Below are 27,692 nucleotides of genomic sequence, written 5' to 3' on the forward strand. Positions count from 1 at the left end.
GGGTCCAGCGACAAATAATTAGAAAAGAACATAGAAGAGAGTGAGGTCAAAGAAGAACAAGTTCAGAGAGTGGAGTCTGGAGAAAAAAGTGGCAAGAATGAAATCAGACAGAAGATTGGGAGATTAGAGAAAAATGAGAGAGAAAATGAGTTCTGAAGAGGAGAAAGGGGGGAGGAAGCAGTGGGGGCAAAGAAGGAGCAGCAAGAGATCAGGGAGAAGCCGAAACCGGTTTGGCTCAGTGGTAGAGCGTCGGTCTGCGGACTGGAAGGTCCCGGGTTCGACTCTGGTCAGGGGCATGTACATTGGTTGTGGGCGCATCCCCGGTGGGGGGTGTGCGGGAGGCGGCTGGATGATGTTTCTCTCTCATCCTAGCCCTCTCTCTCTCTCCCTTCCTCTCTGTAAAAAATCAATAAAATATATTTAAAAAAAAAAATCAGGGAGAAGAGTGTGAGCTCCCTCAGAAAGTGAGAGTTGGAGATCGCAGTGTGGGAGGGAAGAGATGAGAAGAGAGAGCAGGGGGAGTGATGCAGATCAGGGAGCGGGAAAGAAATGATTGAGAGAGAAGGGGGAGCAGACACGAGGAGGAGGAAAGGGGAGGAAGAAATAGAAGTGAGATCAGGGAGAGGCAGATCTGGGGAGAGAAGAGGTGAGAAGAGAAGGTGAAGGAGAGAATGGAGGGCAGTGAGAGAAGCGTGTGCGAAGAGAAAAGCAGACTCAGGGAAATCCGAGAGAGTAGAGACTGAGGGAAGAGGGCACAGAGGCCGAGAGCGCAGAGTGAGAGAGGAGCGATCAGACAGAGAGCTGAGCGGAGAGCAGGCCATGTGTGAGAAGACACGGCAGGAAGAGCGGGAAGGGTAGAGACAGGAGCTCAGAGCGGGGAGGGGGTCTGAGCGAGCAGCAGGGAGCAGAGATGAGGGAGGTGAGGACGGAGGGCACTGAGAAGGGATTTCGAAGGCAGATGGAAGGGCGTGGTGGGAGGGTGAGTTCAGAGGGAGGTGAACAGAGAGGAAAGTCGTTAGAGAAGGAGGCGGGGAGATGGAGAGAACAGAGGAGAGTTGGAAGGAGAAATGAAAGGCCGAAGGTCGATCTGAGAAAACAACAGAGGAGAGCGGGACCGAGAGAAATAGACGGAGGAGGAGAGAGTTCCGAGGGAGATGGAGACAGAGCCAGGGGAGTTCTAAAAGGGGGTGAGGGGAGAGGAAGAGGAGGCCCCGCAGAGAGAAGACAGGAGGTGTGTGTGGGTGAGAGTGAATCCATGGAGGGAGAGAGGAGAGTGAAACCAGAGGGACGAGATGAGATGAAGGTCAGAGAGGAGCGGGGGAAGGTGGAGAGAGAAGGGAGATGTGAGGAGCGGGGAGCTGAGACAGAACAGAGGCCCCTCACCTGCTGCCAGTGGGTCTCCTCGTCTCCGCAGCGAAGATGGCAGGTTTGGGGGGACACATGCTGGTGACCATTTTTATTTCAGACGAGGCTGAGACCCACATGAGAACATTGTCTTGCTTACCCATTTTTTGTCTCTAACATCCCACTCTTTCTGCCCAAGAGGTTCAAAGGTGGTTTTTTTTTTTAACCTTTACTCATATTTTTTGCACCCACAGTTCCCTGCCACCCCCAAACCCTTTTTTTAGAATATGTTTACTGATTTCAGAGAGGAAGGGTGAGGGAGGGACAGATAGAAACATCAGTGATGAGTGAGAATCATGGATCGGCTGCTCCTACACGCCCCTGCCCTGGGGATGGAGCCCACAACCCAGGCCTGTGCCCTGGCCGGGAAGCCAACCCTGACCTCCTGGTTCACAGGTCTGTGCTCGGCCGCTGAGCCACACCAGCTGGGCCCCTTCCCCCGTTGATACACTTTCCTGGGTGTCCCCGTCCCCGGCCTCCATGGTCTAACGGCGAGCTGTCCTCCAGCTCCCTGTCACCCCCGACGTTGCATTAGCCACACGTGCGGTCCCGTCCACCCCAGAGCACAGGCACCTCGTCAGGCTGCAGCCCTGGGCGGCGTGGGGGCCCCTTACCTGCAGGTCTGCAGGGTGAGGGTTGGCAGGCGGTGAGGGTTGTTTCAGGAGAAGATCGGGAAATTGGAGTGAGAAATGAAAGGCAGAAGATAGATTTTAGAGAGGAGAGATTGATGAAAGAATTGATGAAAGCAGAGATCAGGGAGGGAGATCAGACAGTGGGGTAAGAGGGAGGGAGGGGAGAGAAATGAAAGGCAGTGATAGATCTGAGATGGAAAACAGGGTCCAGGGACAAAAAATTAGAGAATAGGAGAGAGTGAGGTCAAAGAAGAATGAGAGTGGAGAGAGGAGTCGGGAGGAGAAAGTGGCAAGAACGCAATCACACAGAAGTATGGGAGCTCAGAGAGCACAGAGCCACATCACAGGAGACAGGGCAGCAGAGCAAAGTGAGACCAGAGGGAAATGAGAGAGAAAATGAGTTCTGAGGAGGGAGATGGGGAGAGGAAGAACAGTGGGGACAAAGAAGGAGTAACAAGAGATCAGAGAGGAGAGAGTGAGCTCCCTCAGAAAGTGAGAATTGGAGACCACAGTGTGAGAGGGAAGAGGGGGAGGTGGGAGCAGAGAGAGCAGAGGGAAAGATGCAGACCAGAGAGAGGGAAAGAAATGACAGAGAGAGAAGAAGGAGCAGACACGAGGAGGAAAGGGGAGGAAGAAATAGAAGTGAGATCAGGGAGAGGCAGATCTGGGGAGAGAAGAGGTGAGAAGAGACAGGGGAAGAGTGGGAGCACAGAGAAGGAGGGCAGTGAGAGAAGCGTGTGCGAAGAGAGAAGCAGACTCAGGGAAATCCGAGAGAGGAGAGACTGAGGGAAGAGTGCACAGAGGCCGAGAGCGCAGAGTGAGAGAGGAGCGATCAGACAGAGAGCTGAGCGGAGAGCAGGCCATGTGTGAGGAGACACGGCAGGAAGAGCGGGAAGGGTAGAGACATGAGCTCAGAGAGGGGAGGGGGTCTGAGCGAGAAGCAGGGAGCAGAGATGAGGGAGATGAGGACGGAGGGCACTGAGAAGGGATTTCGAAGGCAGATGGAAGGGCGTGGTGGGAGGGTGAGTTCAGAGGGAGGTGAACACAGAGGAAAGTCGTTAGAGAAGGAGGCAGGGAGATGGAGAGAACAGAGGAGAGTTGGAAGGAGAAATGAAAGGCCGAAGGTCGATCTGAGAAAACAACTCAGAGGAAGGTGGGACCGAGAGAAATAGACGGAGGAGGAGAGAGTTCCGAGGGAGATGGAGACAGAGCCAGGGGAGTTCTAAAAGGGGGTGAGGGGAGAGGGAGAGGAGGCCCCGCAGAGAGAAGACGGGAGGTGTGTGTGGGTAAGAGTGAATCCATGGAGGGAGAGAGGAGAGTGAAACCAGAGGGACGAGATGGGGAAGAGACATCTGAAATGATAGAGGAGAGCAGGAGAGGGTGCAAGAGAGGAAGGGAGATGTGAGGAGCGGGGAGCTGAGACAGAACAGAGGCCCCTCACCTGCTGCCAGTGGGTCTCCTCGTCTCCGCAGCGAAGATGGCAGGTTTGGGGGGACACGTGCTGGTCACCATTTTTATTTCAAACAGGCTGAGACCCACATTAGAACATTGTCTTGCTTACCTGTGTTTTGTCTCTGAACTTCTTGGGCAGAAAGAGCGGGATGTTAAAGGTGTTTTGTGTGTTTTTTACCTTTACTCATATTTTTTACACCCACAGTTCCCTGCCACTCCCAGACCCTTTTTTTAGAATATGTTTACTGATTTCAGAGAGGAAGGGTGAGGGAGGGAGAGAGAGAAACATCAGTGATGAGAGAAAACCTTCCATCGGGTGCCTCCCGAACAACCCAGGCCTGTGCCCTGGCCGGGAATCCAACGCTGACCCCCTGGTCCACAGGTCTGTGCTCAGCCGCTGAGCCACACCGGCTGGGCCCCTTCCCCCGCTGACACACTTGGACATCCCCGTCCCCGTCATGGTCTAACGGCGAGCTGTCCTCCAGCTCCGTCGCCCCACGCACGCTCCCGGCGTTGCATTAGCCACACGCGGTCCCGTCCACCCCAGAGCACAGGCACCTCGTCAGGCTGCAGCCCTGGGCGGCGTGGGGGCCCCTTACCTGCAGGTCTGCAGGGTGTTGGCAGGCGGCGAGGGTCGTTTCAGGAGAAGATCGGGAAATTAGAGTGAGAAATGAAAGGCAGAAGATAGATTGGCCGTGGACACCGGTCATTACTAAGATCTCCCCTCTCCTTTCTAATCGCCCTAGAGCCGTGGTCGGCAAACTGCGGCTCGCGAGCAACGGCTCTTTGGCCCCTTGAGTGTGGCTCTTCCACAAAATGCCATGGCCTAGGCGAGTCTATTGAGAAGCTGAAGTTTAAACAATGTGGCTCTCCAAAGAAATGTCGATATTTGGCTGCTGACTAATGAGTTTGCCGACCACGGCCCTAGCGGTTAGGGACCTCCGTTCCTGGAGAGAGAGTGTGGGTTACCGTGTTCAACCGCTGAACTGTCTCCTTCACAGACTCCGAAGAGGAGCGCCCGGAAACGCCCCGGCTCCCCGAGAGCCACGCCCCGGAGGCCCCCCCGGGCCCCCCGAGAGCCGCAGACCCCCCGGTGCTCCCCCGCGCGCCCGCCGCCGCCCCGAGCGCCCCGCACCCCCGCCCGGCAGGCGCTCTTTCAGGCCCCGCGGCCCTCCGCGCCCCTCGGCCACCGCTCGCCTTCTCCGCCCGCAGCCTCGCCCCTCGGCCGCCCCCCGCCCGAAGGCGGCCACTCCCCGGGGTCTCCGCAGAGCCCCTGGCTGCCCGCCGTGGCCTCCAGTCCAGACAGCCCCCCGCGTCCAGCAGCCTGGGGGGCGCCTCCGCCACAGACACTCCAGCACCCGCACCGCCCCGGAGCCTCTTGGGGCGAGGACCCGGCACGGAGAGGGAGAGGGGACGCTCTCGGAACCCCGACAGGACCCGGGGACACGGCCGTGCCAGCCTCCCCGCCTGCGTCTCCGCTCGCCTCCCCTGTGGGCGGCGTTCCCGAGAGCCCCCCCTGGACAGCCTGGGCCGAGTCCCCTCCCCCTGGACCGCTGGACGGGAGAGAGCCCCCGAGAGCCTCCGGCCCCGGCCCCGCCCCCGCGGGGCCCCCCAGCACCTCGGGGCCAGCCGAGCCGGACTCCAGCCCCCGCCCCCGCCCTCCTGAAGGGGGGACGAGGCTGGGAAGCACCTCCAGGCCCGAGAGGGGCTCCCTGGAGGGCGCCCCCGGGCCGGGCTGCAGGAGCGGCTGGCACACACCCTCCCCGGTGCTCCCTGCAAGGGACACGGAGCCCCGCCCTGTCCCGGGCGGAGCCGCGGCCGGGAACAGCCACGTCGCTCCCGTGGGAGCCGCTGGGGAGCAGCCCTCTGGCCCCGGGACTCCTCCCTCCGCGCCCGGCTCTCCGCAGACACCGCCCGGCGCCCTGCTCTGTGCGGCCCCCGGAGGGCAGTGCCTGCCCGCGTCCGCCCAGCTGTCAGAGGCCCCTGCCCAGCCCCAGGCCTACGAGGCGGAGCTGGACGTGCGGGCCGGGGGGCTGCCCAAGCTTCCAGTCAAGAAGGTGGACACCAGCCCGGGGTGCGAGGCCGAGCCGCTGAGGAGGGACCCGAGTGTGCCCCCTGGCCTGGGCGGGCCCAGGGGCAGCAAGTCCTCAAAACCCGACACCTACACATCGCCCCCCTGCCTGCGCCCCTCGCACGGCAGCCCCAGCAGGAACGGCGGACAGACCTACATCTGCCAGTCCTGCACCCCCACCCGCGGCCCCTCGAACACCCCCAGTCCGTTCCAGGCCGAGGCCGGGGTTCCCTGGACGCCGTCTCCCAAGCACAGCGGGAAGACCACCCCGGACACCATCAAGGACTGGCCGCGGAGGAAGCGGGCGGTGGACGGCAGCCTGGGCGGCCCTGTGGGCAGGGCCGACGCGGGCACAGACCTTGGTGCGGGCGGGTCGCTGCTGCGGCCGGAGGGCGCGGAGCTGGGCCTGGAGCTCGGCCTCCACAAGACGGGCGTCCTGGGGGGCTCTGAGCTCGAGGGGGTGTGTCGGCTGCCAGACCAGTCCCCTCCGGGAGCCGGAGACGGGGGGCCCGGGCCCCAGGAGGCCCCCTCCTGGAGGCCGTCCGGGTGGGGCTCCCGGAAGAGGCTGCTGCCCCCCGAGGACACGGAGTGTGAGGCCAGGAGGGCCTGTGAGCCGCGGGGAGAGGCCCCGGAGGCCGGGGGCGAGGCTTGGTCTCCAGGCGACGACGAGCCGAGGGTTCTGGGTGAGTGTGGCCCCGGGACGGGGGGGGGGCCTGGCTGGGCGGCCGGCCCCGGGGCCACACTGACCGCCTCCCCCGCAGGCTCCACGCCCCCTCCCGGCCCCGCCGTGCGCAGCGGCCTCTCCGCCCGCGGCCTCCAGGCCCTGACCCAGTCCCCGCTGCTGCTCCCCGGGAGGGCGCCCCCCGCGCAGGGCACGGCCGCCCCGGGTAAGTCCTGGCCGCTCTCCACGCCCCGGGGCCGGGGGAGGGCGGTTTTGAGGGGCGAAGGGGCAGTGACGTGCGGTGCCGCCCAGGGAACCCCGTCCTACCAGGCACTTGGGGTCCTGAAGGCGGCGGCAGGCGCGGTGCACAGCGCAGTCCCTGGAGGCTGAGCTGTGTCCTCGTCTGCGTGTCCCGTGGCAGGACGGCCCACAGAGCCCTGGCCGATCCTGTGTCGCACGTTAGATGGTCAGGGAGCAGGAGGGCCGTCCGTGGTCCCTCCCTCAAGGCCGCGGCAGAGCCTACCGCAGCCCGCAGATCTGAGCCGGCAGCACGGGGGGGCCCCCTCTGCTGCGCCCTCAGCTGCTCTCCTGGCTCTAGACGAGGACTTGGCTGTGTTTCCCGCCGAGGACGACTCTCCCTTCAGCCGGGCCTTCTCCAGGACGCGCCCCGCCGGCAGGACGTACTCCCGGAAGAAGCTGATCAGCTAGAGGGGGACCCGGCGGGCCCCTAACCAGACACTACAGAGCCTGCCCGGCCCCGTCTCCGCGCACTGCCGGCTGCTCCGGGGAGCAAGTCCCACAGGTGCCACCACCGCCCGGGCCGGGCTGCCCGAGGCTGCCGGGGCCCTGGACCACCAGGAGCCCTCCCTTCCCCAACAATAAAGTTACCTCTGTACCCGCGTGCCTGGTGGTGCTCTCGCCGGCCTCCCTGACCTGCCCGCGCCTCGTGGGGAGCCGCACGGCTCTGCCGGAGCCAGGGGAGACCACAGCGCCGTCCCGGCTGTGTTCCTGCTTCCTACTGCTGTCCCTCTGTTTTCCCAGCACTCCGAGGGAAACCCCGTTCTCGTGAGGTTACTCGTTTATTATAAAATGGTTTTACAAAACCGTTCCCAGTTTCCCCAGGTCCGTGTGCCCATCCGGACCCGGCCGCCTGTGGCCGAGCAGGTCCAGAGGCCGGAGCATCCTGAGCGGCCAGAGGTGCCGTGGGCTCGGCCCTTGGAGGGAGTGGGGGTCCGCTTTGGGGAGCTGAGGCCAGTTCCCGCTGGCTGTCCCGGTGAGGGGCCCGTCTGGAGGACGCACAGGACACAGTACCTGTCAGCCCGGCCCCTCCGGGCGCTGCTGGCTACAGCGGGTTCCTCCGCACGTCGATCATGCCCGGGCTGGGCCTCCGCAGCTCCCGCCGCGGCCTGGCCAGGGGCCCGAGGTGCCAGGGCGGCCCCGGGGGGGGCTCTGCGGCCTCGGGGGCGGCCTGCTCCTCCCCGCCCGGGCTGGAGCGCCTCCAGGTCAGCGGCGGCGGGGCGCGCACCAGGCCCCTGTCCTCCCGGGCCCGGGGGGCGGCCTCCGCCAGGGCGGGCTGCCAGGGCTCCTCCTCGTTCCCGGGGCACAGGCCCTTCTCCCCGCCTGCACGGATGACACCCCGTCAGAGAGGGGCGCAGTCCCTCAGCCCCCGCTGCCCGCCCGGCAGAGCCGGCACTGGTGCCAGGCCTTCCCGCAGTGCCTCACCCCGGCTCTGGCTCTGGCCCTGGCTCTGGCCCGCGGCGCTGCCCCCGCTCAGCCTCTGCCGCAGCTCCTGGTTCGCCCACACGTGGCGGCCCAGCTCCCGCTCCAGCGCCTGGATCCGGCCCTCGTACTGCCGCCTGCTGTCAGCCAGCCCCTCGCCGAGGTGGTCTGGGGGGCAGAGGAGGGTGGTGGGCCGGCCGGGGGGCGGGGCGGGGCGGGGGAACGGGGGCGGGGCCGGGGCGCGGCCTCACCTCGGCTCTGCTGCAGCAGCAGCTGCACGTGCTGCTCGTGCTCCTTCTGCTGCAGCGTCAGCTGCCGGTCCGTCTCCAGGCGCTGCCGCTCCAGCGCCGCCTCCAGCCAGAACACCAGCCGCTGCTGCTCCTCCAGCTGCATCTCCAGCTCCGAGAAGGCCACCTGCTGCTGGTGCTGCTCCTCGCGCAGCGTCACCACCTGCGGGCGCCCGGCTGCCCTCAGGCCGGGCCCGGGCCAGGCGCCCCCGCCCCACCAGATGCCACTGAGAAACCGGGGCCTCAGACCCTCCTCGCAGCTCCCCAGGCCGCGATTCCCAAGTCAGGAGTGTGACCGCCCCTCAAACTTTAGGGCTTCATGAGGCCAGGATTTCGGTCTCGACAGGGACGTGTGGGCTGCTGCCCTACTGTGTGACAACTGCCCTACTGTGTGACAGAGCGCCCCTGGCCAGCGGGCACAGGCCACCCTGAAGGTGCCAATCAGACGGGAGGGGGAGGAGACGGTCTCGCCAATAGAACAGGCTTTAGAGAGAGACAGACAGACGGCGGACAGAGGCGGCGCTGACCCACCTTGTCGAAGTACTTGCAGAGCAGGGCCCTGGTCTCGGAGGAGGACAGGTAGCTGAGCTTGGCCATGAGGTTCATCTCGCACTGGGACAGCAGCGAGGCCGAGGCCCGCAGCACCCGCTGCCGGGAGGTGATGGCCTCGTTCTTGTACTCGATGGCGGCGTCCAGGGCCTCGATGGCCTCGTCCAGCTGGAACAGCGTCCGCTCCTCCTGCGGGGGGGACGGGGCATGCACGGGGACTAAGTCCTAGTACCAGCCACAACTGACCCCGAAGTGTCCCCTTGTCCTGGGCTGTCAGAGCCAGACACCCTGGGGAGGCTGGGGCTCTGCACTCAGGGAGCTGGGATGAGGGAGGGCCTGGCAGGACCCCTCCGTCCCGGCACTCATGCCCGCGGGGGAGCCGAGATGCGGGGGAGCTCAGTGCACACAGGATGCAGAGTTGGTCCAGCCGGAGGGAGCGGAGGGTGGCAGCCCCGGCACCAGTCCCCGGCCAGGGCTAGGCAGGGGCCCGCACCTCGGGCGAGAGCAGGCTGCCCTGGCGCAGCTTGCCGTCGATCTCCAGGCGCTGCTTCAGCAGCGAGTCCTTCTCCTGGCGCAGGGCGTCGATCTCGCCGCGGATCTGCTGCTGGCTCTGCGCGCTGCCCTGGCGCAGCTGCCCGCTCTTCTCCGACAGCTCCCGCTCCAGGTGCTCCAGCCGGCTGGACACGCGCACGATGTCCTCCGTCAGGGCCTGGGGGCGCCGGGCGTTAGGGAGGGGGGCGGACCGGGCCCCGCCGGCCCGAACCCGGGGGCGCCCCCACCTGGCTGGACCGCAGGCGCTTGCTCTCCAGCCCCGTCTTCTCCTGCACCAGCGCCTCCTTCTTGGCCAGGATGGCCTCCCGCTTGCGCAGTTCCTCCCCCAGCTCCTCCAGCGCCCGCCGCTGCTGCAGCACCTTCTCCATCTCCTGGTCCAGCCACCGCTTCTGCTCCTCCACCTTCTGAGGGGCGGGGGGAGGCGGGCGCTCAGTGCCAGCGCCCAGGCTGCTGGGGGCAGCCCCGGGGCGGCTGTGGGTGCGGGCCCACCTGCTGCTGCTCCAGGGAGAACACGGAGCCGCTGCTGCCGCTGCGCCGCTTCCTCTGGAACGCCGCGATCTCCTCCGTCTTGATGCGCAGGATCTTCTGCTGCTGCTCGTGCTTCAGCTCCAGCTCCTGGAGGCACAAGGGGGCGCACGGGGAGGAGCTCAGGGGGGAGCTCAGGGGGGTGCACAGGGGAGGAGCTCAGGGGAGGAGCTCAGGGGGGAGCTCAGGGGGCGCACGGGGAGGAGCTCAGGGGGGAGCTCAGGGGGATGCACAGGGGAGGAGCTCAGGGGGGGAGCTCAGGGGAGGAGCTCAGGGGGGAGCTCAGGGGGGTGCACAGGGGAGGAGCTCAGGGGGGAGCTCAGGGGGGTGCACAGGGGAGGAGCTCAGGGGGGAGCTCAGGGGGGTGCACAGGGGAGGAGCTCAGGGTAGAGCTCAGGGAGGAGCTCAGGGGGATGCACAGGGGAGGAGCTCAGGGGGGGAGCTCAGGGGAGGAGCTCAGGGGGTAGCTCAGGGGGATGCACAGGGGAGGAGCTCAGGGGGGAGCTCAGGGGGGTGCACAGGGGGGGAGCTCAGGGGAGGAGCTCAGGGGGTAGCTCAGGGGGATGCACAGGGGAGGAGCTCAGGGGGGAGCTCAGGGGGGTGCACAGGGGAGGAGCTCGGGGAGGAGCTCAGGGGGGAGCTCAGGGGGGTGCACAGGGGAGGAGCTCGGGGAGGAGCTCAGGGGGGAGCTCAGGGGAGGAGCTCAGGGGGGAGCTCAGGGGGATGCACAGGGGAGGAGCTCAGGGGGGAGCTCAGGGGGGTGCACAGGGGAGGAGCTCGGGGAGGAGCTCAGGGGGGTGCACAGGGGAGGAGCTCAGGGGGGAGCTCAGGGGGATGCACAGGGGAGGAGCTCAGGGGGGAGCTCAGGGGGGTGCACAGGGGGGAGCTCGGGGAGGAGCTCGGGGGGGAGCTCAGGGGGCGCACAGGGGAGGATTACAGGGGAGGAGCTCGGGGAGGAGCTCAGGGGGGAGCTCAGGGGGATGCACAGGGGAGGAGCTCAGGGGGGAGCTCAGGGGGGAGCTCAGGGGGGGAGCTCAGGGGGATGCACAGGGGAAGGGGGATGCACAGGGGGGGAGCTCAGGGGAGGAGCTCAGGGGAGGAACTCAGGGAGGAGCTTAGGGGGGCGCGCGCAGGGGAGAAGGGCTGGGAGGGGCTCAGGGCCGGAGAGGATGGCACCAGCTTGTCGCCAGGGCCTAGGTGTGCCTGCCCCTCCCCACACAGCCCTGCTCGGCGCCCCCAGCTTTACACCCCGGTCCCATCTCGCTGGGGACAGCGCACAGAAGCAAACACCGACGGGGCTCCTACAGGATGCGGTGCCGCCGCCCTGCAGGGCTGACGCTGGCCCTGACTTTCCCGTAACCCCCCTCTCACAGTGAGAGCCCTCGGGAGGGCCACGTGGCCGGTGGTGGGCCCCGCCCCGCCCCGCCCCGAGCCCCACCTTGACCCGGTGCTGCCGCTTGCTCATCTCCGTCTCCAGGCGCCGCTTCTGCTCCGTCTCCTCGCGCAGCCGCCGCTGCAGCTGGGCCTGCTGCTGCCGCATGAGCCGCACGCTGTGCTCCAGCTCCCGCAGCCGCTTCTCGCTCTGCGCCGACAGCGAGGCCAGCCGCTCGCTCGCCTGCTTCCTCTCCCGCAGCGCCTGCACCGGCACAGCCTCCACTCAGCTCCTCCCTGAGTCCCCACTGAATCCCCCTGAGCGGGGCAGACGGGCGGGAAAGCAGGAGGAGGGGCCTAGCGGTGTGGCTCAGTGGATAGGGCACCGGCCTGCGGACTGGAGGGTCCTGGGTTCGATTCTGGTCAGGGCGCATGCCTGGGCTGTGGGCTTGACCCCCAGTAGGGGGCATGCAGGAGGCAACCGATCCATGATTCTCTCTCATCACTGATGTACTTCCCTCTCTCTCTCTCTTTCTCTCTCTTTCTCTCTCTCTCTCCCTTCCTCCCTGAAATCAATAAAAATGTTTTTTAAACAGGAACTCAGAAAAATACAAACAGAGAGACGGATGTCAGTACCAGGCCTAGGTGCGCTGTGCATGCAAAAGGACTCCAACCATCCTATCGGAGAGGGTGACCATTGTCAGCCCCGTTAACATTAGGAAACAGAGGCACAGAGAGGTCAGGACGCTGGGCCAGGGGCACACAGCTAGTAAATGGCAGAGATGGCACTCTGACCGCCCAACTGAGCACAGAAGGAACGGACAGTGGGTGGACAGCTGCATGGACAGAGGGTCAGCAGGGTGGATGGACAGCAAGGTGGATGGGAGGGATCATGGGAAGATAAAAACCAGGATGCAGGAATGGATAAAAGGGGACAGAAAGAGGCAAAGATGAAGGGGTAAATGGATGGTTAGTCACATCAGCTGATAAGCGTGGATTAGAGCAAGCATGTCAAACTCAGAGCCCACAATGAGTATTTTCGCAGCCCAGCCAATATAACAGTATTAGAAATGATTTAATAACAATTTCGTAACTTAATTTTCACAACATCCTGCTATACATAATCATTAATAATGAACTACAACATTTGCTAATGACCGATGACTATCATCATGCTGCATTCATTTCCCTCCACTAACACCAGCAGCGAATGTTTTAGCAGCCGATCGCCACGTCATGTCTTGGACTGACTTGGTGTGCGCAATAGGAAATATTTCGCTTTTGGAGAACAAGAAAAACAGGTTTATTTGCGTTACGCTTACTAATTTGTGCAGTGATTCAGTGTCTGGTAAGTTCATGGTCAAGAGAAATACTGATTTTTTTTATTAAAATGATCTTATGTTATGCCGGCACCGGTTTGGCTCAGTGGATAGAGCGTCGGCCTGCGGACTGAAAGGTGCCGGGTTCGATTCCAGTCAAGGGCATGTACCTTGGTTGTGGGCACATCCTCAGTAGGGGGGGTGTGCAAGAGGCAGCTGATCCATGATTCTCTCCCATCGATGTTTCTAACTCTCTATTCCTCTCTCTTCCTCTCTGTGAAAAATCAATAAAATATATTTAAAAAATAAAATAAAATGATCTTATGTTACCGATGACTCTTATTTCAGCCCTTTGCATTCAGCACGTCTCTATGGAAATAAGCCCACATTTCTATGAACACGGAAGCTTTTGCTGTGTTGCGGCCACATACACTCACACCTTGTGTGCGGGGCCGTGGTGGCCTGAGTGGGACATGCTTGGATCCAGGGACACGGGCTGAGGGGGACAGAGGGAAGGTGGGCGCAGAGGGAAGGGAATGGGAGCTGAAGGACAGGCAGACGGAGGAGGGCGGAGGCTGCACGAGGAAGGTCCGAGTTCTTCCCATCCCAGCGCTCACCCTCCCGAGAAGGGGGGGCTGTCAGCGGGGCCTGGCTCCCGGCCCCCGCCTGCCCGGCCCCCGCCTGCCCGGCTCTGCCTAAAGCTGAGCTGAGCCCTGGCGGTGCGGCCCCCACCAGCACCAGCTCAGCCTGGGAGGCGGCAGGGCGTCAGCACCGCAGTCTGGGACCCGCAGAGGCCTGGCACCCGCCGCCCCCCAGCCGCACGGACCTGCCCCCCGCTGCCCCCCGGGGGCCGCACGGACCTGGCCCCCGCCGCCCCCCAGCCGCACGGACCTGCCCCCGCCGCCCCCGGCCGCACGGACGGACCTGCCCCCGCCGCCCCCGGCCGCACGGACGGACCTGCACCTGGCTCTGGGCGGCGGCCACCCGCCGGCGGAACTCCTGCAGCCGGCACCGCTCGCCCGCGTCCTGGGGCTCCGCGCCCTCCAGCTCCCGCAGCTGCCGCTGCCCCTCGCTCAGCTCGGCCCGCACCCGCTCCGCCTCCTGCTCCAGCTCCCGGATGCGCTGGCTGTGCTGGCGGTTCAGGGCCTGGGCGGCCTTCCCTGGGGGGGGGGGGGGCAGGTCAGCAGGCCAGCCGTCCCCCCCCTCGGGCCCAGCCGCTGGGTCCCCAGGGGACGGACACCCAGAGGTTTGCCAGCCTCTGTTCCGCCAAAACCATGATTCACTCAGGATTTAGCTTTGCCTTGACTCACTTTTAAAAAAATATATTTTTTTATTGATTTCAGAGAGGAAAAGAGAGAGAAACATCAACGATGAGAATCATGGACGGCTGCCTCCTGCACGCCCCCTGCTGGGGATCAAGGCCGAAACCTGGGCCTGTGCCCTGCCCGGAATCGAACCATGACCTCCTGGTTCCTAGGTCAATGCCAAACCACTGAGCCATATGGGCGAGTCCTGCCTGGGGCGGAGGCGGGGCCCCCTGGCACTCGGGCCCCTGGCCAGGCCGCGGCGGGAGCTAATGATCGCCGTGCGGAGGAACCGCTGTAGCCGGCAGCACCCGGAGGGGCCGGGCTGACAGGTGCTGTGCCGTGTGCGTCCTCCAGGGGGGTCCCTCCTCACAGGGACAGCCAGCGGGAACTGGCCTCAGTTCCTCCAAAGCGGACCCCCCACTCCCTCCAAGTGCCGAGCCCACGGCACCTCTGGCCGCCCTGCTATAAGCAAATAACATCCACAGGAGAGTAGGTGCAGCCATACTTACATCTGACAAATTGCATGTCAAGATAACAGAAGGCAAAGGTGAGTACCTGTATGAATAATCTACGCACATATAAGGCTAATATGCAAGGTGTCCCCTCGGGAGCTCAACCGAGACAGAGTTTGATCGCTCGCTATGACGTGCACTGACCACCAGGGGGCAGCACGGGACGAAGGGAGGTCCTGGCCAGGCCTAGGGATCCTACCCGTGCACGAATTTCATGCACCGGGCCTCTAGTTTTATAACGGTGATGGGGACACTACACCAAGAAAACATAACACGTCTTTACATATATGTGTCCAACCAGGGAGCACGGAAATACAGGAAAAACCACTCACAGAACTAAAGGGAGAAAGAGATCGAGACACGATCACAGTTGGGGACCTCACACTCCATGGGCAGCCGTACCCCGATCACCCGAACAGGAAGTCAATGGGGAAATACCGGCCTCTGATGACACCTGTCATCGGCCGCCATTAAGACAAGTGGACACACTGCCAGTTACAGAGCCTCGCTTCCTAGAGCGTCAGAGGGTACATTCTCCTCCGGCAGCCACCGGCATTCTCAAGGACAGACCACATGCTGGGTCACAAACCAGCCTCCACAAACTCAACAAGACTGAAATTACACCGCCAGCCCCAGCCGGTGTGGCTCAGTGGATAGAGCGCCGGCCTGCAGTCTCTGAAGGGTCCCAGGTTCCACTCTGGTCCAGGGCACCAGCCTGGGCTGCAGGCTCGATCCCCAGTAGGAGGCAGCTGATCAATGATTCTCTCTCTTCACTGACACAGAGCAGCTTAGCATGGCCCCTGTGCAAGGTGTACCCGCAAATCCTTGAGGTGCTCTGTATTTTAGAATTAATGTCGTTGAAATGCCCACACTGCCCACAGCAATCTACAGATTCAACGCAGCCACCATCAAATACCAACGGCACATTTCACAGACCTAGATCAAACACTACACATACTTCTAGGGAACCAAAAGGACCCCGAAGAGCTACAGCAATCCTGAGAGAGAAGAATAAAGTCGGAGGGATCATAACACCGGATGTCAAACTATACGACAAAGCCACTGTAATCAAAACAGCATGGTCCTGGCACAAGAACAGGCATGCAGATCAGAGACCCAGAAAGTGGCCCACGCCAATAGGGTCATTAATATGTGACAAAGGATGCTAAAACCGGTGTGGCTCAGTGGATAGAGCGTCGGCCTGCGGACTGAAGGGTCCCAGGTTCGATTCTGGTCATGGGCATGTACCTTGGTTGCGGGCACATCCCCAGTAGGGGGTGTGCAGGAGGCAGCTGGTAGATGTTCCTCTCTCATTGATGTTTCTAACTCTCTATTCCTCTCTGTAAAAAGTCAATAAAATATATATACTTTAAAAAAAATATATGACAAAGGAAGCAAGAGCTTACAATGGAGTCAAGACAGTCTCTTCAGTGAGTGACGCTGGGAAAACTGGACAGACAACATGAGGAAAAATCCAACTGCACCAATCCACCACACACAAGAAAAAGGCACAACAGATAGGAGTTACATATAAGTCATGAAATCATCAATATCCTAGAATAAAACCTAAGCAGGAACATCTCAGGCAATGGAGCGGTCTTCTCGCCAATACCTCGCCCAGGGCCAGAGAGACACAGGAAAGATAAACAAACGGGACTACATCACACTAAACGCTTCTGCACAGCCAGCGGAACAAATGGAAACCCCCTGCCTGAGAGAACACGTTCCCAATGACACATATACAAAGAACTCACACAGCTCAACACCAGGAAGACAACCAATCAGAATGGGCAAAGGAGCCCTGGCCGGTGTGGCTCAGTGGGTAGAGCGCCAGCCTGCGGACTGAAGGGTCCCGGGTTCGATTCCGGTCAGGGCACATGCCTGGGTTGCAGGCTCGATCCCCAGTGTGGGGCGTGCAGAAGGCAGCCGATCAATGATTCCCTCTCATCATTGACGTTCCTCTCTCTCTCCCTCTCCCTTCCTCTCTGAAATCAATAAGAACTATTTTTTAAAAATCCACCGAATGTCACCCTGACCCGGTGGCACACAGCAGCAGCAGCAGTGGCGCGACGTGGGGCGCCGTGCCCTCCCTGGACCAGCGCTGTGCCCACCAGCAGGCCTGGCACACGGCGGCGCCTGATAAAGAACAACACCAGTCTGAGCCTGTGCCCGAAGCCGCTCCCTCCCCCCCGACACCCCTCGGAGCAGGCACAGCTGTGCGCCCCCTTCCCGGAGGAGAGCATGGTGCACAGAGAGGTTGCTCCGCTCGCCGGAGGCCACACAGCGGGGCGCCTGCACTCACCCGTGCGGACCAGCTCGCCGATGAGCTCCTCCTTCATGCGGATGTTGATGGCCAGCTCCCGGATCTTCTGCTGGGCCTGGGCCAGCCGCCACTCGGAGGCCGAGGCCGCGGGGGCCTGGCCGCGCCGCGCCTGGGCCTTGGTCCCCTGGACCCCTGAGCAAGGCCTGCGGTCACCGCTGCGGCCGCGGGCAGGGGGCGGAGGGGGAGGCAGGGGTGGAGGGGAGAGCATACAGGGGGCGGAGGGGAGAGCATACAGGGGACAGAGGGGGAGGCAGGGGTGGAGGAGGCGGACGCGTGCCAGGGCAGCCAGGGCGGAGTGTGGACTGCCAGGTGGCCAGGGAGGACCGCGGCGGGAGGAGGGGTCGGTCCTCTGCGTCCCCCGAGCTCACCTCGGGGCTCCAGGCCGGCTGCGCTCAGCTCCTCGAGGCGCAGCTCCGGGCCCTTCCCGCCCGGGGGGCTCCCTGGGCCGGCCTCCGCCCTCGGGCTGCACTTGCTGATCCCGCCTCTGGGGGGCAGAGCAGATGCTGTATCCCGCCCCGCCCCGGGCCCCGCCCCCTGGCCACAGCCAGGAGGTGGGTCACAGCCTTCACCCCATCATCACAGGAGCCTGTCCCCCCGCAGATCCCCGGGCCGGGGCCAAGCTAGGGGTGCAGGGCGAGGGGCACCCAGACCCCCTGGAGGCTGCGAACCCGGCCTTTCCCACCGGCAGGCGCTGGGCTCAGAGCCCCCCAACACCCAGGCTGGCAGGGCGACGCGGGTGAGGGCACCGAGACCACCGCTGCCCCCGCCTGGGCCCCAGCGGGTCCTCACCTGCGCAGGGCCCTCCGGGGCGGCTCCTCCCCCTCCTCCTCCCCCTCGTCCTCCTCCTCTTCCTCTCCGGATGCAGCCGAGGAGCCACTGTCCAGCGCCTCCTCCTCCTCCAGCAGCGCGGCTCCCGCCTCCGGGCCATCGGGCACCTGCGGGGGCACCAGGGCTTCGGGCAGGAAGCCTCCCGGGCGCCCTCTAGGGGCCACTCCCGGCACCAAGTCTGTGCACCCACATCTCCGCCTCCAGCCCTGCTCACTCACCCCCACGCCCCAGCGCAGTGCCCCCTGGGGAGGCAGGCCTTCCCCCACTCCGGTCAGAGCGGGAGCCGCCCCTCACCCCCTCCCCTCCTCCCGAAGCACCCGAACGCTCGGCCCGTGACCACCCGCCATTCCTCTCTGGCTCACAGGTCACCTGCACCTTCTCATCCTGCAAACCTCGCCCGGCCGGAGTGGAGGCTGAGTGACAGACCTCTGCCAACCCCCACCCCCCCCACTCCCCCTCCCCGTACCGCCTCTCCCCGGGCCCTCAGGGCTGCAGGGCTGAGAGGACCCCGAACTTTCGGGCAGATGCAGCCGCAACCTGCGTCCGAAAGGCCCCACGTGGCAGAACCAGAAGCGGAGCCCGGGGTCAGGGACAAGGAGGGGGGTGGGCGGCCTCACAGGGGTGAGCTCCCTGTCCCTGGGGGTGTGCACGCTTCCCGCCCTGTGCTGGAGCCAGCACCCCCCCTGCAGCCCGCACGCAGCCCCCAGGGACACTGGGGGCTCCCGAAAGCACCGTCCGCCTGCCGGCACGGCTCTGTCCCAGTTTGCTTCCCAGTCAGGGCACAGGCCCATGTTTTGAGCTCAGTCCCCAGTAGGGGGCGTGCAGGAGGCAGCCGGTCCAGGGTTCTCATCACTGATGTTGCTCTCTCTCTCCCTCTCCCTTCCTCTCTGCAATCAATCAATCAATATGTATACTGTTTAATAGCACCACCCCTCTGAGAGGGCCCAGTCACCCACCCTGGCCCTCCCTCAGGGACACGGGAAGGGGCACCCACAGCCGGTCCCATGGGAGCCTGGGTGAGGGGCACCCTGCGCAGCACCGCCCAGCCCATCAGGCCCAGCGGGCGCCCGGCCCCCCACCTCCTCACCTCTCCCCAGTTCTCCGGGCCGACGCCATCCCCAGGAAGGCCCGCGGGGGGCACCATGGCCAGCACGTGGGAGTGGGCACCCGCCAGGGGGGCCGTGTGAGGCCGCGGCACAAAGGACCCCGGAGGCAGGCCCTGCAGGAGCCCTGGGCCCCCCCAGCCCGGCCGCACCAGCTCCAGCCGCAGCCGCAGCTCCGCCATCTCCTCCTGCTGCTCCCGCAGCCGGTCGCTCTGCAAGACAAGGTCCGGGTGCTGAGTGGGGACGCGGCTGGGGCTGTGCGACAGGGATGGCGACAGGAGGAAGTGCAGGCCACCTCACGGTCATCCCCCCCCCCATCTCTCTCTCTCTCTCTCTCTCTCTCCCTCTCTCACACACACACACACACACACACACACACACTCTGCACTAGTTCAGGCTCAAGTTCTCAGCCCGCCCTGCCTGTCCTCCACGTCAATGCCAATCACCGCCACCAGAGGGCGCCAGAGCAATGCTGACCCGCCACCTTGGGACAAAAGGACGGACCGCTCTGGCTCCAGTGCCCCCTCCTGCCCCCCACACTCAGGACCACCCTGCACCCCCACCGCATGCTCCTCAGCCGCACCCTTTGCTCATCTGTGCCTGCCCCCATCCCTGCCCGCCGCCAGCACCCTCCCACCCGGCTGGTCTCCTCCCGTCTGGGGAACCGGCTCCCTCGCACCCCCTCCTGGGAAGCGGGGCCCACCTGCAGCTTGTACTGCTCCATGGCGTCCTCCAGGGCGGCCAGGAAGTCTCGGTTCTCCTCCTCCAGGCGGGCCACCTGGCTCTGCAGGGCCAGCAGCGCCCCCTCATCGTCCTGGGGGGCAGGGAGCCGGGCTTCAGGGCGAGGGGCTGGCAGGGCGCTCCATCTCCCCACCAGGGTTCCCCCGGCCCAGCGCTGCTCTGCTCCAAGCCCTGCCTGCACACCCCCTGCAAGCCATGCGGCCCCCTCTTGTAATCACCGATCCTTTATAAATTAACGATCAGAACATCGCTGCTGTTATTACAACTCACTGCATGTCCCCCAGCCTGCCGGGCCCTGTTCCCCTCAGCCCTCACACCCCCCTCGGAGGCAGTGCCACCGTCACCCCCACTTTACAGACGGGGAGCCCAGGCCCAGGGGGGACCTTAGGGCGCGTGGCCATGTCCCCAGCAGACGCGCCTTTGGATGGAAGGGGCAGGGGCTGCTGTCTGTCCGTCTGAAAACCTCCTCCCGCCCTGCCCGCCCCTCCCCGGCCCCCCCAGGCCCCCGGCCACCTTCCTGCCGCCGGGCGCCCGCGGGGCCCGCTCCTCGGCGGCGGCGGAGGCGCTGTCGATGCCGCTGTCGGGCCCGGAGGCGGAGCTCAGGGCGCTGCGCTCGCCCTCCACGGCGCACAGCCAGTCGCGCACCTTGCGGGCGGCGGCGCCGGGCAGCCCGGGCGCGGCCTGCAGCTCCCGCAGGAGGCTGTAGGCGGCGTCGGTGCGGGCCCGGTAGCGGGCACACTCGGCGCCCAGGCGGGCGGCGGCCGCGGCGGGGGCGGCGGGGGGACCGGGGCCGGAGCTGGGGCCGCGCCGGCCGCGGTGGATGATGCGCGTCTCGGAGCGGTGCCGCGGGGGGCCCCGCGCCCCGGCCGCGTCCTCGGGCGCCCGCTCGGGCTCGGGCCGCCAGTTGACGGTGGGCCGGTTGCAGATGTTCTGGGCGCGGCTGGCGTAGTTGAGGGTGTGGAGGGTCTCATCGAAGTCGGAGGACGAGGGGCTCACGCAGGCGATCATCACCGTCTTAGCGTTCCCGCCCAGCGAGTCTTTGAGGATCCTGGGGGGGGGCGGGGATCGGGGTCCCTGCTCGGTCAGATCGGGGGCTCGGGCTGCATGGATGCGCCCCCCGATCGGCCTCGGATGCATGGATGCGCCCCCCGATCGGCCTCGGATGCATGGATGCGCCCCCCCCCGCCCCCCCGATCAGCCTCAGATGCATGGATGCGCGCCCCCCGATCGGCCTCGGATGCATGGATGCGCCCCCCGATCGGCCTCGGATGCATGGGTGCGCGCCCCCGATCGGCCTCGGGCTGCATGGGTGCGCGCCCCCGATCGGCCTCGGATGCATGGATGCGCGCCCCCATCGGCCTCGGACTGCATGGATGCGCCCCCCGATCAGCCACAGGGGGACCCCGGCCCCCGATCGGCCCCCCGCGGCCACAGGGGGACCCCGGCCCCGATCGGCCCCCCGCGGCCACAGGGGGACCCCGGCCCCGATCGGCCCCCCGCGGCCGCGCTCACCGGGTGATCTTGGAGTCGCGGTAGGGGATGTGGCCGCCGCGCCGCTGCGGGTCGCCCAGCGCGCTGATGACGGAGCCCAGGGCCAGCAGGCTGCTGTTGATCTGGATGCTCTCCCTGAGGCGCTCGCCGGTGCTCCCCGTCTTGAGCACCCGCTCCGAGCCCGCCAGGTCCACGAAGCGGAACTTGGACACGAGCAGCGGGGCGGCGGCGGCGGCGGGGGGCCGGGGCGCGCGGCTGGGCGCGCGGCCGCGCTGCTCCAAGGTCACGGTGAAGACCGTGTGCGAGCGGCTGGACAGGCGGTTGAGGTGCGTGGCCCCCGTGTGCCGCGCCGCGTGGCCCATCTCCAGGACGCTCAGCACCTCGTCCAGGCCCTCCACGTCCACCTCCTTCACCCCGCACAGCACTGCGGGCGCAGGGGCCGGGTGAGCCGGGGGCTGGGGAGCCCCTGCAGCCCCCCTCCCAGGCCCGGGCCCCCCCTCCGTGCCCGGGCTCCTGCCCATCCTGATGGGGGCTGGGAGAGGGGCAGGGGGCCCTCCAGCGGCCCCCATGCTAAGGTGACCAGACCTCCCGATTTTTAACGATTTGTCTGCGGTGTTTTAAAAAAGTCCCGATTCCAGCCCCCACCCCCAGACCAGTTTGGCTCAGTGGATAGAGCGTCGGCCTTCGGACTGAAGGGTCCCGGGTTCGATTCCGGTCAAGGGCATGTACCTTGGTTGCGGGCACATCCCCAGTAGGGGGTGTGCAAGAGGCAGCTGAAAGATGTTTCTCTCTCGTCGACGTTTCTAACTCTCTATCTCTCTCCCTTCCTCTCTGTAAAAAATCAATAAAATATATTTTTAAAAAAATTTTTAAAAATAAAGATTAAAAAAAAAAGTCCCGGTTTTTGAAAAGAATCCTTGGGGTGACCATGCCCGCCTCAAAGCAAACCTTCCAGAGGAGGGTTTCCGGTTGGGGAGCCCCTCCAGCCGCCCCCCCCCCCCCCACGGGGCCGCGGGCTCCTCACCCACGTTGCCGCGCTCGTCCTCGCGCAGCTGCACGGCGCGGCCGGCGGGGCCCGCCTCCAGCAGGTCGCGCAGCTCCTCCTTGTACACCTCCAGGTAGGACACGCGCACCAGGCAGTCCAGCAGGTCCTTCTCGTCGATGAGCCGGAAGGCCTCGGCCATGACGCGCGGGATGATGCCCTGCTGGTCCTCCTGGAGGGCGGCTGGGGGGACACGGGCCGCTGCTGGGTACCCAGGCCCCCAGGCCCCTCCGGCAGCGGGGGCGGGGGCTCCGTGTGGAGGGGGCCATGGGCAGAACCCCAATATCTGAGCTGGCAGCAACCTCTCAGGGGCGAGCCAACCCCTTTCACGATATAAGCCCCCGCCCCCGCCCCCGCCCCCGCCGGCGCTCACCCACGCCCGCCTCGCCCATGGTGTAGGTCTTCCCCGAGCCCGTCTGGCCGTAGGCGAACACGGTGGCGTTGAAGCCCTGGAAGAAGGCCTCCAGCAGCGGCTGCACGCAGGCCCGGTACACGGCCTCCTGGCCGGCCGCCTGGTCCAGCACCACGGGGAAGCCGAAGCTGCGGGCCCGGCCCAGCGTGACGCGGCCGCGCGCCGGCTCCGCCCGCAGGCAGCTCTGGTGGCCGCGCAGCAGCTCCTTGGGCAGCAGCGGGCGCACCCGCAGCGCCACCCGCACCGGGGACGGCTCGGGCCCCGGCGGCCTCGGCGCCTCCAGCCCCATGGTGCGGCGGGCGGGCTGCCCCGGGGGACCCTGTGGGGAGGAGGAGGCGCCCGTCAGCACCTGTGCCCCAGGGGCTGGGCTCCCCTGCAGGGGGCCGGAGCCGGACCCTGCAGCTCCCGACCTGGCAGGGATGGAGGGGAGGGGGTCAGAGCTCAGAGCATCCTCTGTGCCCGGCCTGGGGCCCACATGCTTCGGGGCCACAACGCAGTCCGACCCGGCAGCAGGCCACGGCTCTCGTCACTGCAATAAGTCCCGAGGGCGCCGAGACCGGTGTGGCTCAGTGGATAGAGTGTCGGCCTGCCGACTGAAAGGTCCCGGGTTCGATTCCGGTCAGGGGCATGTACCTTGGTTGTGGGCATATCCCCAGTAGGGGGTGTGCAAGAGGCAGCTGATCGATGACTCTCTCTCATCGATGTTTCTAACTCTCTATCCCTCTCTCTTCCTCTCTGTAAAAAATCAATAAAATATATATATATATTTTAGCCAAAACCAGTTTGGCTCAATGGATAGAGCATCGGCTTGGGGACTGAAGGGTCCCGGGTTCGATTCCGGTCAAGGGCATGTACCTTGGTTGCGGGCATATCCCCAGTAGGGGGTGTGCAAGAGGCAGCTGATTGATGACTCTCTCTCACCGATGTTTCTAACTCTCTATCCCTCTCTCTTCCTCTCTGTAAAAAATCAATAAAATATATATATATATATATATATATATATTTTAAAAAATAATAAATAAGTCCCGAGGGCTTGTGTTCCAGTGGCACCTCCCCCCGCCCCCACCTTCTACCCCACACACACACACACACATGCACATGCACACACAGGACACACACATGCTGAGATTTCCAGTCTCTGGGCTTCAGCGCGCTGACAGCACACACCAGCGCCAGTGACAGGCCGACTGCTCCCCCCTTTGCACAGGCTCCAGGGTGTAAGGGTGGCGGGCTGCAGTCTCCAGCCCGGGGTCCCCAGCACTGCCCTGCACATCCCGGGATCCAGAGCGGGCACGGCGAGGCCAGAGGGTGTGGCAGGCAGGTAGCCGCCCATCCCCACCGGCCAACGCCTCTGAGGTTGGAGACGCAGTGTCTGCAGCACTCCCCTGGCTGCCGCCCCGCTGTTCCCAAGGGACAACACAAAACAAAACAACATCCGTATAATAGGGGGTCCAGAAGGAAAGGAAACTGAGCGAGGAACAGAACACCTGTCTGAAGAAATAATGACAGAAAACTTCTCTGATACAGGGAAGGAAAAACCCACACAGATCCAAGAAGCTCGCAGAGTCCCAAGCAAAATGAACCCTGAAAGGCCGACGCCGAGGCACATTATAATTAAACTGGCGAACACCAACGACAAAATAAGAATCTTAAAAGCGGCCAAAGAGAGACAGAAAGTTATATACAAAGGAACCCCCATCAGACTAGCAACCGATTTCTCAACAGAAACTCATCGGGCCTGAAAGGAATGGAATGGAATATACAAAGTCATGCAAAGGAAGGGTCTGAATCCAAGAATGCTGTACCCAGCAAGGCTATCAGTCAAAATTGAAGGTGAAATCAGGAGCTTCACAGACAAAAAAAGGCTAAAGGAATTTATCACCACAAAACCAGCAATGCAAGAAATGCTAAAGGGTCTGCTGTAAAAAGAAAGAAAGAAAGAAAGAAAGAAAGAAAGAAAGAAAGAAAGAAATGAACACAGGAGTATAGAATAAAAATGGCAACAAATAAGTACCTATCAATAATAACTTTAGATGTACTAAGTGGATTAAATGCTCCAATCAAAAGACATAGGGTAACAGATTGGATAAGAAAACAAGACCCATATATCTACTGTCTTTAAGAAACCCACCTCAGAAAAAAATACACACACAGACTGAGGGTGAAGGGATGGAAAAAGGTTTTCCAGGTGAATGGAAATGAAAAAAAAAAAGCTGGGGTAGCAATACTTATATCTGACAAAATAGATCTCAAAGTAGAGGACATGACAAGAGATAAGGAAGGCCACTACATAATACTAAAGGGAGCAATCCAACAAGAAGAAACACTGATAAACATAGACACACCCAATACAGGGGCACCCAAATACATCGATCACACTACTCGGCACACATTAAAACTTATGAATTAGCCGAAACCTGTTTGGCTCAGTGGATAGAGTGTCGGCTTGGGGACTGAAAGGTCCCGGAGTACCTTGGTTGCGGGCATATCCCCAGTAGGGGGTGTGCAAGAGGCAGCTGATGGATGACTCTCTCTCATCGATGTTTCTGGCTCTCTATCCCTCTCCATTCCTCTCTGTAAAAGGTCAATAAAATATATTAAAACAAACAAAAAACTTATGAATTATTTCTGGAATTTTCCATTCAATGTTTTTAGCCCACCGTTAACCATGGGTAGCTGAAATCGTGGAAAGTGAAGCCACAGCTAACGTGGGGGCCGTGACTGTATTTCTCAGGTTCCCCTGCGTCTCCTCAGCCTGTGCCACAGGCCTGGTCCCGGTCACTGGTGGCCTGACACGTATTATACCATGACATGATATTATACATAAAAACCCCAAAAGACTCCATCAAAAAACTTCCCAGCCTCCCGGGGCCTGTCCCTGCTCCTCCCACAGGGCAACTGGGCCATTTTTCAAAAATGCAAACTCTTGCCCTAGCCCTGGGGTCGGCAAACTGCGGCTCTTTGGCCCCTGGAGTGCGGCTCTTCCACAAAATACCCCAGCATCCTCAGTGCTGCCCCTCTCCACGCACACCCCACCCAGCCACTGCCCTCAGCCGTCTCCCCGCTCCGCCCTGCCTGCTGCCCCATGGTGCTGCAGGCCATTTCCCCGGGGAGCGCCCATCTCCCTCCTCCCTCCCCAGTCCCTCCCCCATCCCCGCCTGGCCCCGCCGACCTTTATGGGCCACAGGTTTGCCTCCTTTACTGGGCTTTGCTGTAACGCACTCACAGGTGTTTCTTTTTTCTTTTTTCACAAATTGAAGGAAGACCTTCCACCAGCCCCGACCACAGCGGCTTCTCTGCAGGCAGTGCTCCCGGGCTGTGATGTTGGGGGGGGGGGGGGGGGCGAGGAGAAACCTACTACGCTGCCGGACGGACAGACAGACACACAGAACAAACACACCATCCGCGGCCCCGATCAACTCATTTCCTAGCTACACTTCTCACCGTTATTTTAAATATATATTGTATTGACTTTTTTACAGAGAGGAAGGGAGAGGGATAGAGAGCCAGAAACATCGATGAGCAAGAATCATTGATCAGCTGCCTCCTGCAAACCCCCCACTGGGGATGTGCCCGCAACCAAGGTACATGCTCTTGACGGGAATCGAACCTGGGGACCTTCAGTCCACAGGCCGACGCTCTATCCACTGAGCCAAACCGGTTTTGGCCGCTATTTTATTTTATTTTTTAATATATTTTTTATTGATTTCTTTTTTAAAAAAATATATTTTATTGATTTTTTTTTACAGAGAGGAAGAGAGAGGGACAGAGAGTTAGAAACATCGGTGAGAAAGAATCATCGATCAGCTGCCTCCTGCACCACCCCTACTGGGGTACATGCCCTTGACCGGAATCGAACCCGGGACTTTTTAGTCCGCAAGCCGACGCTCTATCCAGAGCCAAACCGGTCCCGGTTTTTTATTGATTTCTTACTGAGAGGAAGGGAGAGAGATAGAGAGTTAGAAACATCGATGAGAGAGAATCATCGATCAGCTGCCTCTTGCACAGCCCCCACCGGGGATGTGCCCGCAACCAAGGTCCATGTCCTTGACGGGGAATCGAACCTGGGACCTTTCAGTCCTCTATCCACTGAGCCAAACCGGTTTCGGCTCACCGGTATTTTAGAGCGCACCGTTTCCACTTGTTTTTTTTTTTTTTTTAAAGTTAGCTGTGAAACAGTCCCTGGCCTCCTGATGGAACCATTTCCTCCCGTGCTTGGTTTTATTTATTTTTATTTCATTTTATTTATTTATTTTTTGTCAATCCTCCCCCAGAAGATATTTTCCCATGGATTTTGAGAGAGTGGATGGGAGAGACAGACAGAGAGAAACATCGGTGTGAGAGAGACACATCCATGAATTACCTCCTGCCGGAGCCCCGACCAGGGCCCGGGACCTGCACACCCATCCAGGCGTGGGGTGCACCTATCCAGGCGTGGGGTGCACCCATCCAGGCATGGGGTGCACCCATCCAGGCATGGGGTGCACCCCGGGGGGATGGGCCCGCCTATAATTCGCTCCTCTCAGCGCCCCGCTAACGGATTTTGTTCCCAAAAACCATTCGGTCCCCGCGGGGTGCCCGGCGCTGGGGACCCAGCGGTACCCGTCCGGCTCCCCTGAACTTTCCAGCCCCTGGCGGTCCCGCCTCTCCGCGCCCCAAAGGCTCCCCGAACCGCGGGCGGGAGCGGGCGGGAGCGCGCAGGGGGTCGGGGCCGGGAAAGTTCTGGAAAGTGGCCACCTATGCAAGGCGACCCTCGCCGCCCGGCGCTCCCCCCATCCCCCCGCGGCCAGGCCCGGGATGTCAGCCTCCATCCGGCCCGGCTTTAAGGAAGGGGGGCCGCGCCCCGGGAGGAGCCCTCGGGAGGCTGGTGAGCGGGATGGGCTCCCCAGGGGGCGGCTCCCCCGCGGGGCGCCCGGTCCTCGCCTCGCACCCCCTCGCGGCCCCCACTCACCTGCGGGGGTGCAGCGCAGCCCCGGCCCCGCAGCAGCCGCCGAGCCCTCACGCCGCGCGCTCTGATGCCGTCACCACGACCCCCGCCCCCTGAAGAAGCCCGCCTTCGCCCCGCAACCCCGCCCGCCCGCCCGCCGGGCTCGTGGGGGCAGAAACACGAGCGGGGCGGCGCCGCCAAGTCGGTCCGCAGGCGAGGCGGGGGGCGGGGCTAAGGCGCGAGGGGCGGGGAGTGGGCGGTGATTGGGCGGGACGACGGCGCGAGGGCCGGGGAGTGGGCGGTGAGACAACACGAGAAGTTGAGGGTGGGCGGGGCTACGGCGCGAGGGGCGGGAAGTGGGCGGGGCGATAAACCGAGAAGTTGGGGGTGGGCGGGGCGGCGGCGCGAGGGTGGTGAAGGGGCGGGGCGTCGAGGGGCGGGGCCACGCCTGGGGGCGGGGCCAC

At 63.2% G+C, this 27,692-nt stretch overlaps 2 protein-coding genes across 4 annotated transcripts in view; one reads left to right on the plus strand and one right to left on the minus strand.

The window, feature by feature from the left end:
- Positions 1–7,092, plus strand: part of TICRR (TOPBP1 interacting checkpoint and replication regulator) — a 35,073-nt gene extending 27,981 nt beyond the window's left edge. The window contains exons 20-22 of one of the 2 annotated variants that reach the window (XM_084869006.1): positions 4,490–6,242; positions 6,321–6,446; positions 6,642–7,092. In XM_084869006.1, the coding sequence (XP_084725132.1) occupies positions 4,490–6,242; positions 6,321–6,446; positions 6,642–6,928 (2,166 nt within the window). In that variant the 3' untranslated portion in view covers positions 6,929–7,092. Of the gene's footprint in view, positions 1–4,489; positions 6,447–6,641 lie in introns of both variants that reach the window. The other variant, XM_084869007.1, reaches the window with a different exon arrangement.
- Positions 7,093–7,101: 9 nt separating this feature from the next.
- Positions 7,102–27,267, minus strand: KIF7 (kinesin family member 7). 2 transcript variants are annotated; one of them, XM_084869036.1, is made up of 19 exons: positions 27,253–27,267; positions 22,263–22,620; positions 21,872–22,072; positions 20,869–21,271; positions 19,870–20,404; positions 19,319–19,429; positions 18,600–18,827; positions 17,474–17,619; positions 17,053–17,168; positions 16,664–16,816; positions 13,506–13,702; positions 11,291–11,488; positions 9,817–9,942; positions 9,555–9,731; positions 9,269–9,484; positions 8,758–8,964; positions 8,191–8,389; positions 7,943–8,107; positions 7,102–7,840 (listed from the first exon to the last, which is right to left on the minus strand). In XM_084869036.1, the coding sequence occupies exons 2-19, from the start codon at positions 22,588–22,590 to the stop codon at positions 7,563–7,565; spliced, it is 3,984 nt and encodes a 1,327-aa protein (XP_084725162.1). In that variant the 5' UTR covers positions 22,591–22,620; positions 27,253–27,267; the 3' UTR covers positions 7,102–7,562. The 2 variants fall into 2 exon arrangements, with proteins under 2 accessions (XP_084725162.1, XP_084725161.1); XM_084869035.1 differs by lacking the exon at positions 27,253–27,267 and having other exon boundaries at positions 7,103–7,840; positions 13,500–13,702.
- Positions 27,268–27,692: the final 425 nt, after the last annotated feature.

The sequence above is a fragment of the Pipistrellus hanaki genome (assembly GCF_964339955.1).
Source record: "Pipistrellus hanaki genome assembly, chromosome: 21".
In the NCBI taxonomy this organism is placed as follows: domain Eukaryota; kingdom Metazoa; phylum Chordata; class Mammalia; order Chiroptera; family Vespertilionidae; genus Pipistrellus; species Pipistrellus hanaki.

Bases quoted from the DNA above. Each gene is read 5' to 3' on its own strand.
- KIF7 (XM_084869035.1), bottom strand. From the start codon at position 22,590: ATGGGGCTGGAGGCGCCGAGGCCGCCGGGGCCCGAGCCGTCCCCGGTG. The intron at 9,485-9,554 runs GTGGGGGCGCCC...CGGCGCCCCCAG, and splicing joins AGCGCCTGCGGTCCAGCCAG to GCCCTGACGGAGGACATCGT. The intron at 8,965-9,268 runs GTGCGGGCCCCT...TCCCCCCCGCAG, and splicing joins GCAGCCTGCTCTCGCCCGAG to GAGGAGCGGACGCTGTTCCA.